The sequence below is a fragment of the Bidens hawaiensis genome, unplaced genomic scaffold (assembly GCF_021521415.1).
Source record: "Bidens hawaiensis isolate Kalapana, Puna unplaced genomic scaffold, B.hawaiensis_p1.1 tig00030775_1, whole genome shotgun sequence".
NCBI lineage: Eukaryota > Viridiplantae > Streptophyta > Magnoliopsida > Asterales > Asteraceae > Bidens > Bidens hawaiensis.
The window spans coordinates 126,899-139,432 of NW_027495141.1; the positions used below are offsets into that span (position 1 = coordinate 126,899).

The 12,534-nt window shown below is 35.5% G+C and overlaps 1 protein-coding gene across 1 annotated transcript; it reads left to right on the plus strand.

Annotated features, from left to right (window-relative positions):
• Positions 1 to 300: 300 nt before the first annotated feature.
• Positions 301 to 1,026, plus strand: LOC143580968 (uncharacterized). The gene has a single exon (XM_077063865.1). It carries the CDS (start codon positions 301 to 303, stop codon positions 1,024 to 1,026), a length of 726 nt encoding a protein of 241 aa, XP_076919980.1.
• Positions 1,027 to 12,534: the final 11,508 nt, after the last annotated feature.

Sequence of the window (12,534 nt, forward strand, 5' to 3'; positions counted from 1 at the left end):
TAAAGAAGTGCCTTCGCCAATTACAAGTGCTGGTTGGCGTGGATGGGATTAAACATGCCAAATTAGCTATTTTGTTTAATTGATCCCATAAAGATCTAAGATTTGTATTTATATACAACTGATAAATGTTGTCTACCTAATTAAATCTTTTCTTGTAAAGAAGTGCCTTCACCAAATACGAGAAAGATAAATTTGGATCTTAACCTTTAAACATATTAAGGTTTTATGAACCAAAGGGTAATTAGTTTGTTAAAGGACTTAATATTGAAAATACTAATTTTAACTTTGCAAAAATTGTAGATGACCAACAACGCAATTGTCTCGAATCATGTCCAAAACACCAACACTCACTCAATAAGGCCCATACTTGATAATGACAAGCTCACCAGGACCAACTTTCTTGATTGGTACCGAAACTTGAGAATTGTTCTCAAGAAATATGTTCTTGATGGACCTGTTCCGGATCCTCCCGCTTCAAATACATCTAAGGCAATCAAAGATGCTTGGTCGAAGCACTTTGATGATGCAACTGAGGTGACATGTCTCATGCTTGCGACTATGATCCCTGAGTTGCAAAAGACTTTTGAGTTCCAACCCGCATACGAGATGATGGGACAACTCAAACAAATGTTCCAAATTCAATCTAAGCAGGAACGTTATGAGACTATCACATCATTCATTAGCTGTAAGATGCAAGAGGGTACTCCCGTAAGCAATCATGTGTTGAAAATGAAAGCTTATGTTGAACAACTTTCAAGACTTGTATTTACCATAAGTGATGAGTTGGAAACTGACATCATCTTGCACTCATTACCGAAATCATTCAATCAGTTGGTGTTGAACGTTAACATGAACAATTGGGAAAAATCGATCTCAAAATTGCATAGGATGCTTAAAACAGCTGATACCCACATTCCAAGCAAAGGGAACCCTATTTTTAATGATTTGGGAGGGAAGGATCAAGAAACCAAACCACAAAGGAAAGGCAATTATGAAAGGAAAGGGAAAGGCGCCAATGAAAAATAAAGGAAAGGTGCCGGTGAAGGGTAAAATGTTTACCCCAAAACCTACACCTAAATTCAAACCTGCTAAAGATGCTGAGTGTTAACATTGCAATGAGATTGGCCATTGGAAACGCAATTGTCCAAAGTATTTGGCCGAGTTGAAAGCACAGAATGCTGGCGATGCCAGTGCTTCATGTATTTTTGTAATAGAATTATATGCATTCTTTACTAACTCTTGGTTATTTGATACTAGTTTTGGTACTCACATTTGTAATGATGTGCAAGGTTTAGAGAATGCTAGGCAGCTACGAGCAGACGATTTGGAATTATGTGTCGGCAACGGAGCACCGGTCACCGTTGAAGTCATAGAACAGTATAATCTTTTGTTACCAAATGGCCTGTGTCTTTTATTAAACAATTGTTGTTATGTACCTAGTATAACTAGGAATATTGTATCTGCTACTAAGTTGTATGATCAAGGCTATCGGTATGCCTTCTGTAATGATAATATTTTGGTATCAATGAATGGTATGTTATATTTTGAGGCTTATCCACATAATGGAATATATGAGATTAATATCAACAATTCATACAACAATAATTCTATTTATGCCTTGAACGCTAAAAGAACAAAGTATGACTCGAATGAAAATTATCTATGGCATTGTCGTTTAGGCCACATCAACAAGAAACGGGTTTCTAAACTACAATCTGTTGGAATTTTAGGATCAACAAGATCTGAATCTTTTGATACATCTTAATCTTGTCTTAGTGGTAAAATGACTAAAGCTCCTTTTATGGGTAAGGGTGAAAGAGCTACGGATCTATTAGGATTAATACATACTGATCCTTTTAGAACCATGTCTAGATTTGGCGAAAGATACTTCATTACATTCACAGATGATTTTAGTAGATATGGATATGTTTACTTGATGAAACATAAACATGAAGCTTTTGAGATCTTTAAAAGATACCAAAATGAAGTACAAAATCAACTTAGAAAAACAATCAAAGTCATACGATCTGATCGAGGTGGAGAATATCTTAGCTATAAGTTTGACGAGCATCTAAAAAATTGATGCATAATATCACAATTAACTCCACCCTGGACACCTCAACATAATGGTGTTTATGAGAGGAGGAATAGAACTTTATTAGATATGGTTCGATCTATGATGAGTCATGCTACATTGCTTATATCTTTTTGGACTTATGCTCTTGAAACTGCTGCCCATATAGTCAACAAAGTACCAACTAAAAAGGTGGAGAAAACGCCATTTGAGATGTGGCATCGAAAATTTCCAAACTTTTCACACATGAGGATTTGGGGTTGTGAAGCTTATGTCAAAATTGAAACTTCTAAAAAGTTACAACCCAGATCCGAAAAATGTACTTTTGTGGGATATCCTAAAGAAACAAGAGGATATTATTTCTATTACCAAGCAGAGAATAAAGTATTCATTGCCAAACATGGAACCTTTCTTGAAAAGGATTTCCTTTCAAGAGGTACTATTAGAAATAATATTGAATTTGAAGAAATCCAAGAACCACAAAATACTCCAAATGAAGTTGATACCGAGAATTAACAAGTTGTTGCTGAATCTGAACACGTTATTCAAATACCACAGGAAGCACCACCTCTTCGGAGATCTAATAGAACTCGTATAGAGCCTAACGTATATTGATTTGTCATTCCTGAAGAGGAAGTAATCTTGATGGATCAATGTGAGCCCATCAATTATAAGGCTGCTATTGAGGATGCTGAATCTGAAAAATGGCTTGAAGCCATGAAGTCAGAAATTCAATCCATGCATGAAAATCAAGTTTGGCACTTGGTTGATTTGTTTTATGATAGCCAAGCTATTGGGAGTAAATGGGTCTTCAAGAAGAAGACTGATGTGGATGGAAATATACACACGTTCAAAGAAAGGCTAGTGGCAAAGGGTTTCACTCAAACTCAAGGAATTGATTATGATGAAACTTTTTCACCGGTAGCAATGCTTAAGTCAATTAGGATCTTGATTGCCATAGCAACATATTATGATTATGAGATATGACAAATGGATATCAAAACCGCCTTTTTAAATGGGCATCTTGATGAAGATGTCTATATGAAACAACCTGAAGGTTTTGTTCATTCCATACATCCTGAAAAAGTTTGTAAACATAAGAAATCCATTTATGGATTGAAAGAAGCATCCAGAAGCTGGAATCTTTGTTTTGATGAGAAAATCAAAAAGTTTGATTTTATCAAAAATGAAGGTGAACCCTGTGTGTACAAGAAAAATAGTGGTAGCGTGGTTACCTTCTTGATTTTGTATGTGGATGCCATACTATTGATCAGAATTGACATTCCAACACTGAAAGATGTCAAATCTTATATTGGAAAGTCCTTTTATATGAAAGACCTTGGTGAGGCTGCATATATACTTGGAATTAAGATCTATTGGGATAGATCAAAACGACTTATTGGATTAAGTCAAAGTACCTATATTGATAAAGTTATGAGACGTTTTTCAATGGAAAATTCGAAACATGGATATATACCCATGTCACCTGGTACTATTCTTTGTAAATCTCAAAGTCCAAGTACGGATGAAGAAATTAAAAGAATGAGTAGGATCCCATATGCCTCGGCAATAGGATCAATTATGTATGCTATGCTATGCTATGCTATGCACTAGGTCTGATGTATCTTATGTGTTAAGCATGGCAAGTAGATACCAGCAAAATCCGGGAGAGAAACATTGGATGGCGTTCAAGAACATACTCAAGTACCTGAATAGGACTAATGATATGTTCTTGATTTACGGAGGGTTGGAGGAAGAACTCATTGTGAGATCTCACACTGATGCTAGCTTCCAAACTGATCGAGATGACTCTCGTTCACAGTCAGGACATGTTTTCACCTTGAACGGAGGAGTTATTACTTGGAAGATTTCCAAACAAAAAGTTGCTGCACAATCAACTACAAAGTCATAATACATTGCTGCGTCAGAGGCTGCATATGAATTTGCTTGGATGAAAAAATTCATCACTGATCTTGGTGTGGTGCCTATCATCACAAAACCTATTGAAATATTTTGTGATAACAATGGGGCTATCGCGCAAGCGAAGAAACCAAGATCACATCAAAGAACCAAGCACATTCCTCGCAAATTTCATTTTATTCGAGAAATTATTGAGCAAGGAGATGTATGTATTAGCAAAGTCCATACAGATCTAAATCTGGCAGACCCATTCACGAAGCCACTACCTCAAACTAAACATGAGGATCATTCAAAGAACATTGGGCTTCGATATGCTAGTATTTGGATATAATCTGTGTTTTAGTATTTGGATATTACTGAACTTTGTAGCAATGACATTCGATCTTATTTAGACTTATTTGATGTTGTGTCTTTATTAATGTTTACAGTGTTCTATGTTAGCATGTTTAAATCCATGAATAACATGGTTATTCTAAAAGGTCCGTAATTGATCAAAGTTATGGGAAAAACCATTGAATTAGGACTATTCTGAATTATATTTGTTGATATTCACAATGGATGAATATATAAGGAGTTAAAACAAAATTCACAAATATTTAATAGTGAATAAATATTGGACGTGACCCGCTTCAAAATTACTCCATGGATCATCGTCATGAGTAAGTTTTGAAAATAATGGTACAGTCAATATATCCTCCGACCTGAGATACATATTAGGGACTCAATTATATTAAATGTTGTGTTTTGACGCAGTCTAACATTACTCTTTAACCAGGTAGTTATAAAGGCTACGATTGGGTACAATATGAAGTATAGTGAGAGGCGTATGTAGTCAAGACGGGATCTGTTCCCTTTTATGAATAAGTGGTTGGCATCTTCGGCCACTCAATGATTCAAACTGATCTAAATGCATGGCCATGCTCAAACATTGTTTGTTATATCACTTTGAATCGAGATTGAGAAACATAATTATTGAACGCAATATGAGATTGACCATGATCCATGTCTCATGTTCATCTGGATGCTTATAACAGAAAGGATATATGACAAATTACCTTATGCTATAACCATAAAGCGTATCTAAAATGCTTGGTTTGGTGGATGACTTAAGTCACATATCAATATGGATAGTGGGGCGTTGCTAGACGTACTACACTATTTATATTATTGAATGTTGAATTTTGTGCAAGTGGGAGATTGTTGGGTTTATATGCCCAAGACACAAATACAATAAGGTTGCTATTGATATGTGATCCTAAAGGGTCACATATTAAGAAAATTATAAGGATACGTTTAAATATGTTTAAACAAATAACCCTATCAAGATGAAGTAAGATATTTTTATATGTAACAATAAAATGTCTTATTCACATAAAATTACTTGTATGTTGTATATATATACATATATAAATATCCATACATATAAATGATTATATGTCTTAATCAAATATATCAATCATGATACTTGAATAATGGTATAATATATTGGTTTTATAATTGAAAGACCATGCTTTGTTTTCTTAATTCCTTGTGGCCGTACGTTTTGGAAAAAAACGCATCGGAGTCTTTTGACCGTTAATTTAATAATCAAGTGTTAGATATTCAAGGTATGGTATGAATATGATTATACAAACTATGAAGATATGCTCCATACATTGGATGTAATATATATACACATGACACAAGCCTTTAATATAGGATTGGTGATATCACTAATATGAACAAATATATCCATATATGATGAGGGCCTTTTGAAGTTATATTATTGAGATTCAAGAATTTGTTCTCAAGTATTATTATCTTTTATATTAATAAGAATATTGGGTTATATTGGCTAGCACCACCTTGGAGAATATTGCTTGGTGTGGACTATTCTTTGGAGGAAATCTTCTTTGGTTTTTCCTCCATTTTCATAAAGTGTTTTAGTTACTACTTCCCTACAAAGGTTGTCTTCTAAACCCACTATTTAATCTAACATATTACAAACATAGTATTGTTCTTACAGCTTGAGTTGTGTGCTATTTTTTTGAAGTAGCAATCTTATGAGAGTGTCATGGTACCACACTCGAGGTCGTTGTTTCTTCTTTGTATGTAATATGTTTTTATGATGTGCTCTTGGGTATGTGTGTTCCTTTGTATATTGGTAATATGTAGTTTAAAACCTTTTTTACATTAAACGTTTAACAATTATAGTGTCAAACGCGTGTTTTATCTTCGGCTAATTTTGTAAAAAATGAGCAAAGAATACATTTTTGTGAGACAAGACATGTTTTATGAGATGATAATGAAGTCTCTATAATTAGGTAAAAAGGAAAGGTATGCAACTTTGTTTTACCTTTGATAACTATTTTTGTTACAACAATTGTATGATCACTATCATAATCTGTTTATTAAAAAAACTAAAAAGAAAATAATCACTTGTAGGTAATCCCAACTTTCTATTGCAAAAGAATCCCAAATGTTAAATCAATTGACATGAATAAAAATATCTTATTTCAAGATGTAAGTCCCCGGGCCGATGGTGATCGATGCGAGATCTGCATGAGGTCTAGGAGTGCGGAATCCTCCTAGACTCGTTTATGGTGTTATAGACGAAGAACACGATTACACACAAACAAACACACAAATGGGATAAACGAATCTGCAGATCCTTTATATAATAATCAGTAGTAACTTACTGATATTTTATCATCAGATATCAAGCATGTTGAAAAAAAGGCCAATTCTGGAATAAATATCTTTATGCATCAATACAACAAGTTCAGAAAGTTAAAGTTTAAGGTGTTGGTTTCTTTCTCAGTTGGTGCGGGTCATAAATCATAAATGGTCCAGTATTAACAAGAAGCGTGTTTTGTTGAGTCATGATTTGACCCAAACTGATCAGATTGAAGATTGAAATCTTCTCAACCTCCTCAGAAATGACTAAGTATGGAACCGGGCACACCTTAGACTTCCGAGCAAGCTTTTACGTAGCTGGGTACGATATTTTGTCTATCGGGAAAGGTTATCTTCTTGAAGTATTCTTTTGTGGATATCCGGGCAGGGTTTGCAAATTAGTGTATTACCGGGCAAGGTTCACTAGTTTATGCGTATCCGGGCAAGGATCACTTTATCAAGCAAGTCTGTTCTTCATAGCCAAGTAAAGCTCACTCCCGAGTAAGCTTTAGGGTAACCAAGCTCATGAAGCCAAGTGATTGGAAGACCGGGCAAGGTATTCTTGTTAGAACTCTAAGATTCAATCCAATAACAATAACAGATCTCAAATCTATATATAATAGATTAATACCTTAATATCGATCTAGCTCATAATTACGTTTGATTAAGTGTTGTATATGTATATGTATTATCAGTATATATATATTAGTAGTTGTATAATATTAGGATGAAGATCGAGAGAGAGAGAGAGAGAGTTTGGAAAGAGTTTCGTTAAATATCTCCAAAACCTTAAATTAAACGTGAACAGGGGTGACGAATCAGCTTCCATTTCGTTACCTACATTCAACTTCAATAAACATAGCGAATCACCCTCTGATTCGTTAACATCCCGTAACGAATCAAGAGGGAACAACTTAAGTCTTAGTTCGCTAAACAACAATAGCGAACTAGACATTACATATAAGGAACTAAACATATAAATACTTTTTTATTACATTAAACAAAAGACAAATATGTTAACGATAAATACAAAGACTCGAGACGCAAAACCGTGCACTAACAGAAACCCCTCGTCTTGAGCTCTTTGTCATTATATTACTTGAAGCGTTTGGACTGCCAGTCTCTGCAACTATGAATTCCGTTTTTATAACAAACACGCACAACGCGTTGGAATTGCATAGCCAGGTCATAGTCTTCATTGCGCTCTATCAGAATCTGATTCTTGTGTAGCACATCATTGTCGGTCTCGGTTAAATTCACCAACCACATTGGGTCGATAATATTAATCAGTTCAGTCTTCAAACCCTTTCCCAACACAATAACGGCCTCGCCGGTTTTGTTGTCATAGTACCAGCGGTTGAAAGATACCTTAATGTGTTGGTTCATCAATTTCATCGGCACACGCTTCATAGTCTTCGACGGTTTTACCTTAAGAACCAACTTCTTCCAACCTGTCTTTGGGTCAATCTCATTTAGACGCTTGCGAATTGGAATCTGTGGTTTGATAAATTTGAACCCGTGGTTCACTTCAAACAGCAGATGTTGGTGAAACCAACTTTCCTTTTTATTCCCACCCCGATTAATAAACGGACGATATGCCAAAGTTCGCACATCCCATCTCGGTAATGAGAGAAGGTCAGACATCCTTTCGTAATACTGAACGCCCTTATCCCATTTTACAATGCATATCTTTAATTCAGAATCATAAAGCCAAGAAACGATGTCACCTTGTACTTTTGACACGGTCTTAAAGGTAGTCTCTTGGTTGGCTTTGGCGCGTGCAATGGCTTATCGTGATTCTTTATCGACATACCAGTGTGCATTGATAATCTTACCAATCATGTTGTCTTGATGATCAAACCAGCTATGAATGTCAGTCCAGGATGGATCAATCTTCGGGTCGAATCTTCTGTCAACAAAGTCAGCAAATTGTTTACCCTTAGATGTCTTCTCGAGATGATCTTCTGCTTCTTTTACCATCTTCTCATTAAACACCGGAGCACCTTGATCAACATTTGTGTGTTGAAACAAGTCAGGATACTCCTCAGAAGTCACATCCTCCATCTCAACTTCCTCATCTTCATAAATAAAATTCGTATTCATTTCAATTGACGGATCATCTGTTATACCTTCCTTATTCACCACCTCGATGTCAGGCTCTGTCTCTAACACTGTCAATTGTTCATCATTTAACCCAAGCAGTATGGAAATCTGCTCTCGTGTCAGAGACCTGTCAACAAACTCACCAACTTCAATTTCGTCCCTGTTCACCACACTTCTCACCTCCCCGATCCATCTACAAATATCACAGTGCTGGATTCAATCATTTCAATTGGTTTGGCAGCTGTTGAGTCGTGATATACAACAATTTGTTTACTCGAATCATCACCGCCACTTGTACCAATACCGGAAGATGAGCCGTGCGCTTGTTTAGGCTCAATACCTGCACCAGACTCATCAGGATCATGATCATCATTCTTGAGTTTCTTTAAAGCATGTTCTTTGCAAGTCAACCACAAGATTAGATCTTCTTGTTCCTTTATCTTCACCCCCTGAGACTCAACAATCGCACGCAGCTTTTTAGTCTCTTTTTGAAAGAATGAAATATAACTCATCATTCGTCGTTGATTCTCCAATAAACGTTCTTGATTCTGACGGTCGGCAGACATTTGATTTTCGTACAGATGAAGAAGATTTAACAACATATCTGTCTGACGGTTCGGTGGCATGTTGTACAGTGATGGATGAACTGGTTGGATTGGACCTTGAGGCCGAGTAATTCTCATAAAAGAGACATCACCAGAAGGAGGAGGAGGAGTCCTCATGGTTGATGTTGTCGGGACAGTAGACGATGTAGCAATAGGCCTTGGTATTTCAGATAACACCATCTGTGGAATCAAACCAAGCCTTTCATGAGACACCATTGTTGTTGTTAAAGTGAGCACCGGAGTGCTAGTAGTAGACGGCACTACCGGGCGTTGAGGTGTTGTTTGACGAGGCTGAGGCACACCAATAATTACTCCAGCCTCAGCAGATACACGTCTCTTCTTTGATGGCTCTCCAGTTGCCACACCTTTCCTTTTTCTCTTTCTTTCTTGTTGAGCTGCAATAGTGGCAGAAAATGCAGCATTTACTGCATCCTGTTGCTCTTGAAAAGCAGCATTACCAGCTCCACCATTACCATCATCTCCATAATCATTCTCATCATCATTGTTCCCACCTTCTCCCCCTTCACGCTCAGAGTCCGAGTCGTCATGGATCCAGCGTTCATTAGGAGGACATACATAATTCGGATTAATTATATGACCAATCATGAGCTTGTCTTGTGGTCTCTCCTTACGGTAAATCATCATTCGACGAACAGTGTCGACCGTCATGTGTTCCATAGGAAGCACATCTTTCACCAGTGTTTGATCAATAACCAAATTAGGTATCAAATCTTGAATGATTAGTTGTAGGAATCGCGGATACATTAGAAATTTCTTCTTCTGAGTCGTTTGCTGAACTTGTTCTTTTAGATGATCAAAGACTAGCTCAGAATAGTTAAATGGCTTATTGAATATAAGTGCAACAAAAGCCGATTGTATACTGATCCTGCATAGGTCAAACCCACCACGACGACCACTCATACAATGAATCAACACATGGAGAAGATACTTGTATGGTGGGCACAAACCATTCTTGTTCAACATAGAATCATCAATACCCCCACCGTAGCGTAAACGAGTAAACAAACCCTTGATCAGTTGCTTGTCAAATTCACTTGGGTTGTCATCATTGTCACCAAAACGAAGCACACAACGAACCACTTTCACATCAATTATAACAACTGTTTGGTTTATCATGGCTCGAATGTGATTCTCCACCTCATCATACTCAGCAGTACCCCAAAACTTCCTAATAATGCTCAGATAAACTTTAGGTCGAGCAGTAATTGCATAATTTATCACTGGACGTCTTAAGAAAGTCAACATAGCTCCAAACTCAGCAATATCAGCAACATCTTGATCAACATAATCACATATGTTGTGCTTTGTGTCACATGGTAATAAAATAACGTCTTCCTGCTGTGTTGGAGGTGGTTGTTCTTGATGTCTTTGATCAGCAATTGGTGGATCTTGACTTGATCAACCATTTTACTGAATAGAAGTTAAGCGAGTATAAGTAAAGTGGTGATATTTTACTGAATAGCATGTATATATCTAACTATGTATCTCTAGATGGTGTGTTCAATTGTACATGTCATATTTAATCAATCTTATTTTAATAATTTATTAAGTCACATTACTTAGTTAAACAAATATTGAAATGTCATTCGTTAACATTACAAGTTGATTCATTTTAGAAATGTAATGAATGGACTTGTTCGCTATCAAGTAAATACATTAACGAATTAGCTTTAGCGAATTAACTACAAATATTAACGAACTAAAGTCTAGTTCCTTACAGATTTGGCGAATCCGTATTTGATTCGTTGAGAAAGTGATTCGCTGAGCTAGTTCTTGTATTTCCTTAACGAATTGGACACGAGGCAGTTTCAATTCGCTAAGGTTAACGAATGGTCAATAATGTAGACTTGATCTTTGACTCACACAGTCAAGGTCAAAATTAATATGAACCCTTAAAAGTCAACAACACAAACCCAGCTTCAATTAATCCATAACTATCGTCGGATAATCGAAACATTATGTGTAGTGATCTCGGAAACATATTACTAAACACATTATATTGAGATTGAGGCTCAAGACCAAGACATAACTTAGGTGAACCAGAGTATAAAAACTCCAAAACTATAAACACTCAATCGACCCGGCAAACAAGAATCATACTTCGATTAAAGTCTACCAAGGGTATCGGAATCGTATTCCGATCACAAATGATTATACATCAACTACATAAACACCGTATATAATAAATAAATCAGGGTTTTGAACTCGGAAAACCCTTAAAACAGAGATATACATAATTAGTCTATTCAAGTAACACCATTTTTGACGAAAATGACATAGATATGATTGTCTATACCTTAGCAACACAAAGATATACTTGAAAGTTCAAAAATCAAAGGTCGAAAATTCAGAGAAAAATTTGAAAAGGGTTGCTTTAGGTATAAGGAAGATGGTGAATAGTGAAAGGACGGTTCGTGTTTCTGTCGTATATAACCTTACACGCTATCCAAGGTACCCTATGTGCGAATTAAGAGATTCGTTTGAACATTCAAATAGCGAATCACCCAATTCGTTACCCTTATGTTATTGCGTGACTTAACGAATTAACTTAAAATATGTCTTGATTCTTTAAATATGTATAACGACTTAGAACTGATTCGTTACAGAGTGCGGAAGAGAAATAGAATAGTGAACTGGAACGTAGTTCGCTAGAAATCATCTAATTCGTTATCCATACGTAGCGAATTAAGATTTATTTAATTTTAAATTTAAATAATTAAATGAATTAAATTATTTAGTTAAATAAAGAATTTATTAGATATAATCCAATAAATAAATAAATTTAACTTAAAAGAATTACCGAGAACCTTTTATCCCCATAATTAAATACTTTAAAAACCGTTCCATGTATTGAAACCGATAAATAAATTATTAAATAATATGTAAAAACAAAATGAAAAATATTTTTTGTATTTTGTAATATATAAAGAATGTATTTACATGAAAATAATCTGAAACAAGAAGTATAAAATCTTTTTGTGTTTTTTTTTAAATAAATATTTTTGTATTATTGTTGAGTTTGAGTAGAGAATCATATTGACCAAATTGCCCTTCCATCACAGTTTTATATTTCAGCGATATTATGACTGGCGTTAAGTCGGTCATTGGTATTGTTGTCCACTTAAATCTAATAACAAACTTTCAAGTGTTTTTGTG

What these genes read in the sequence shown, in the direction of transcription:
- LOC143580968 (XM_077063865.1), top strand. Translation starts at nt 301, where the DNA reads ATGACCAACAACGCAATTGTCTCGAATCATGTCCAAAACACCAACACT.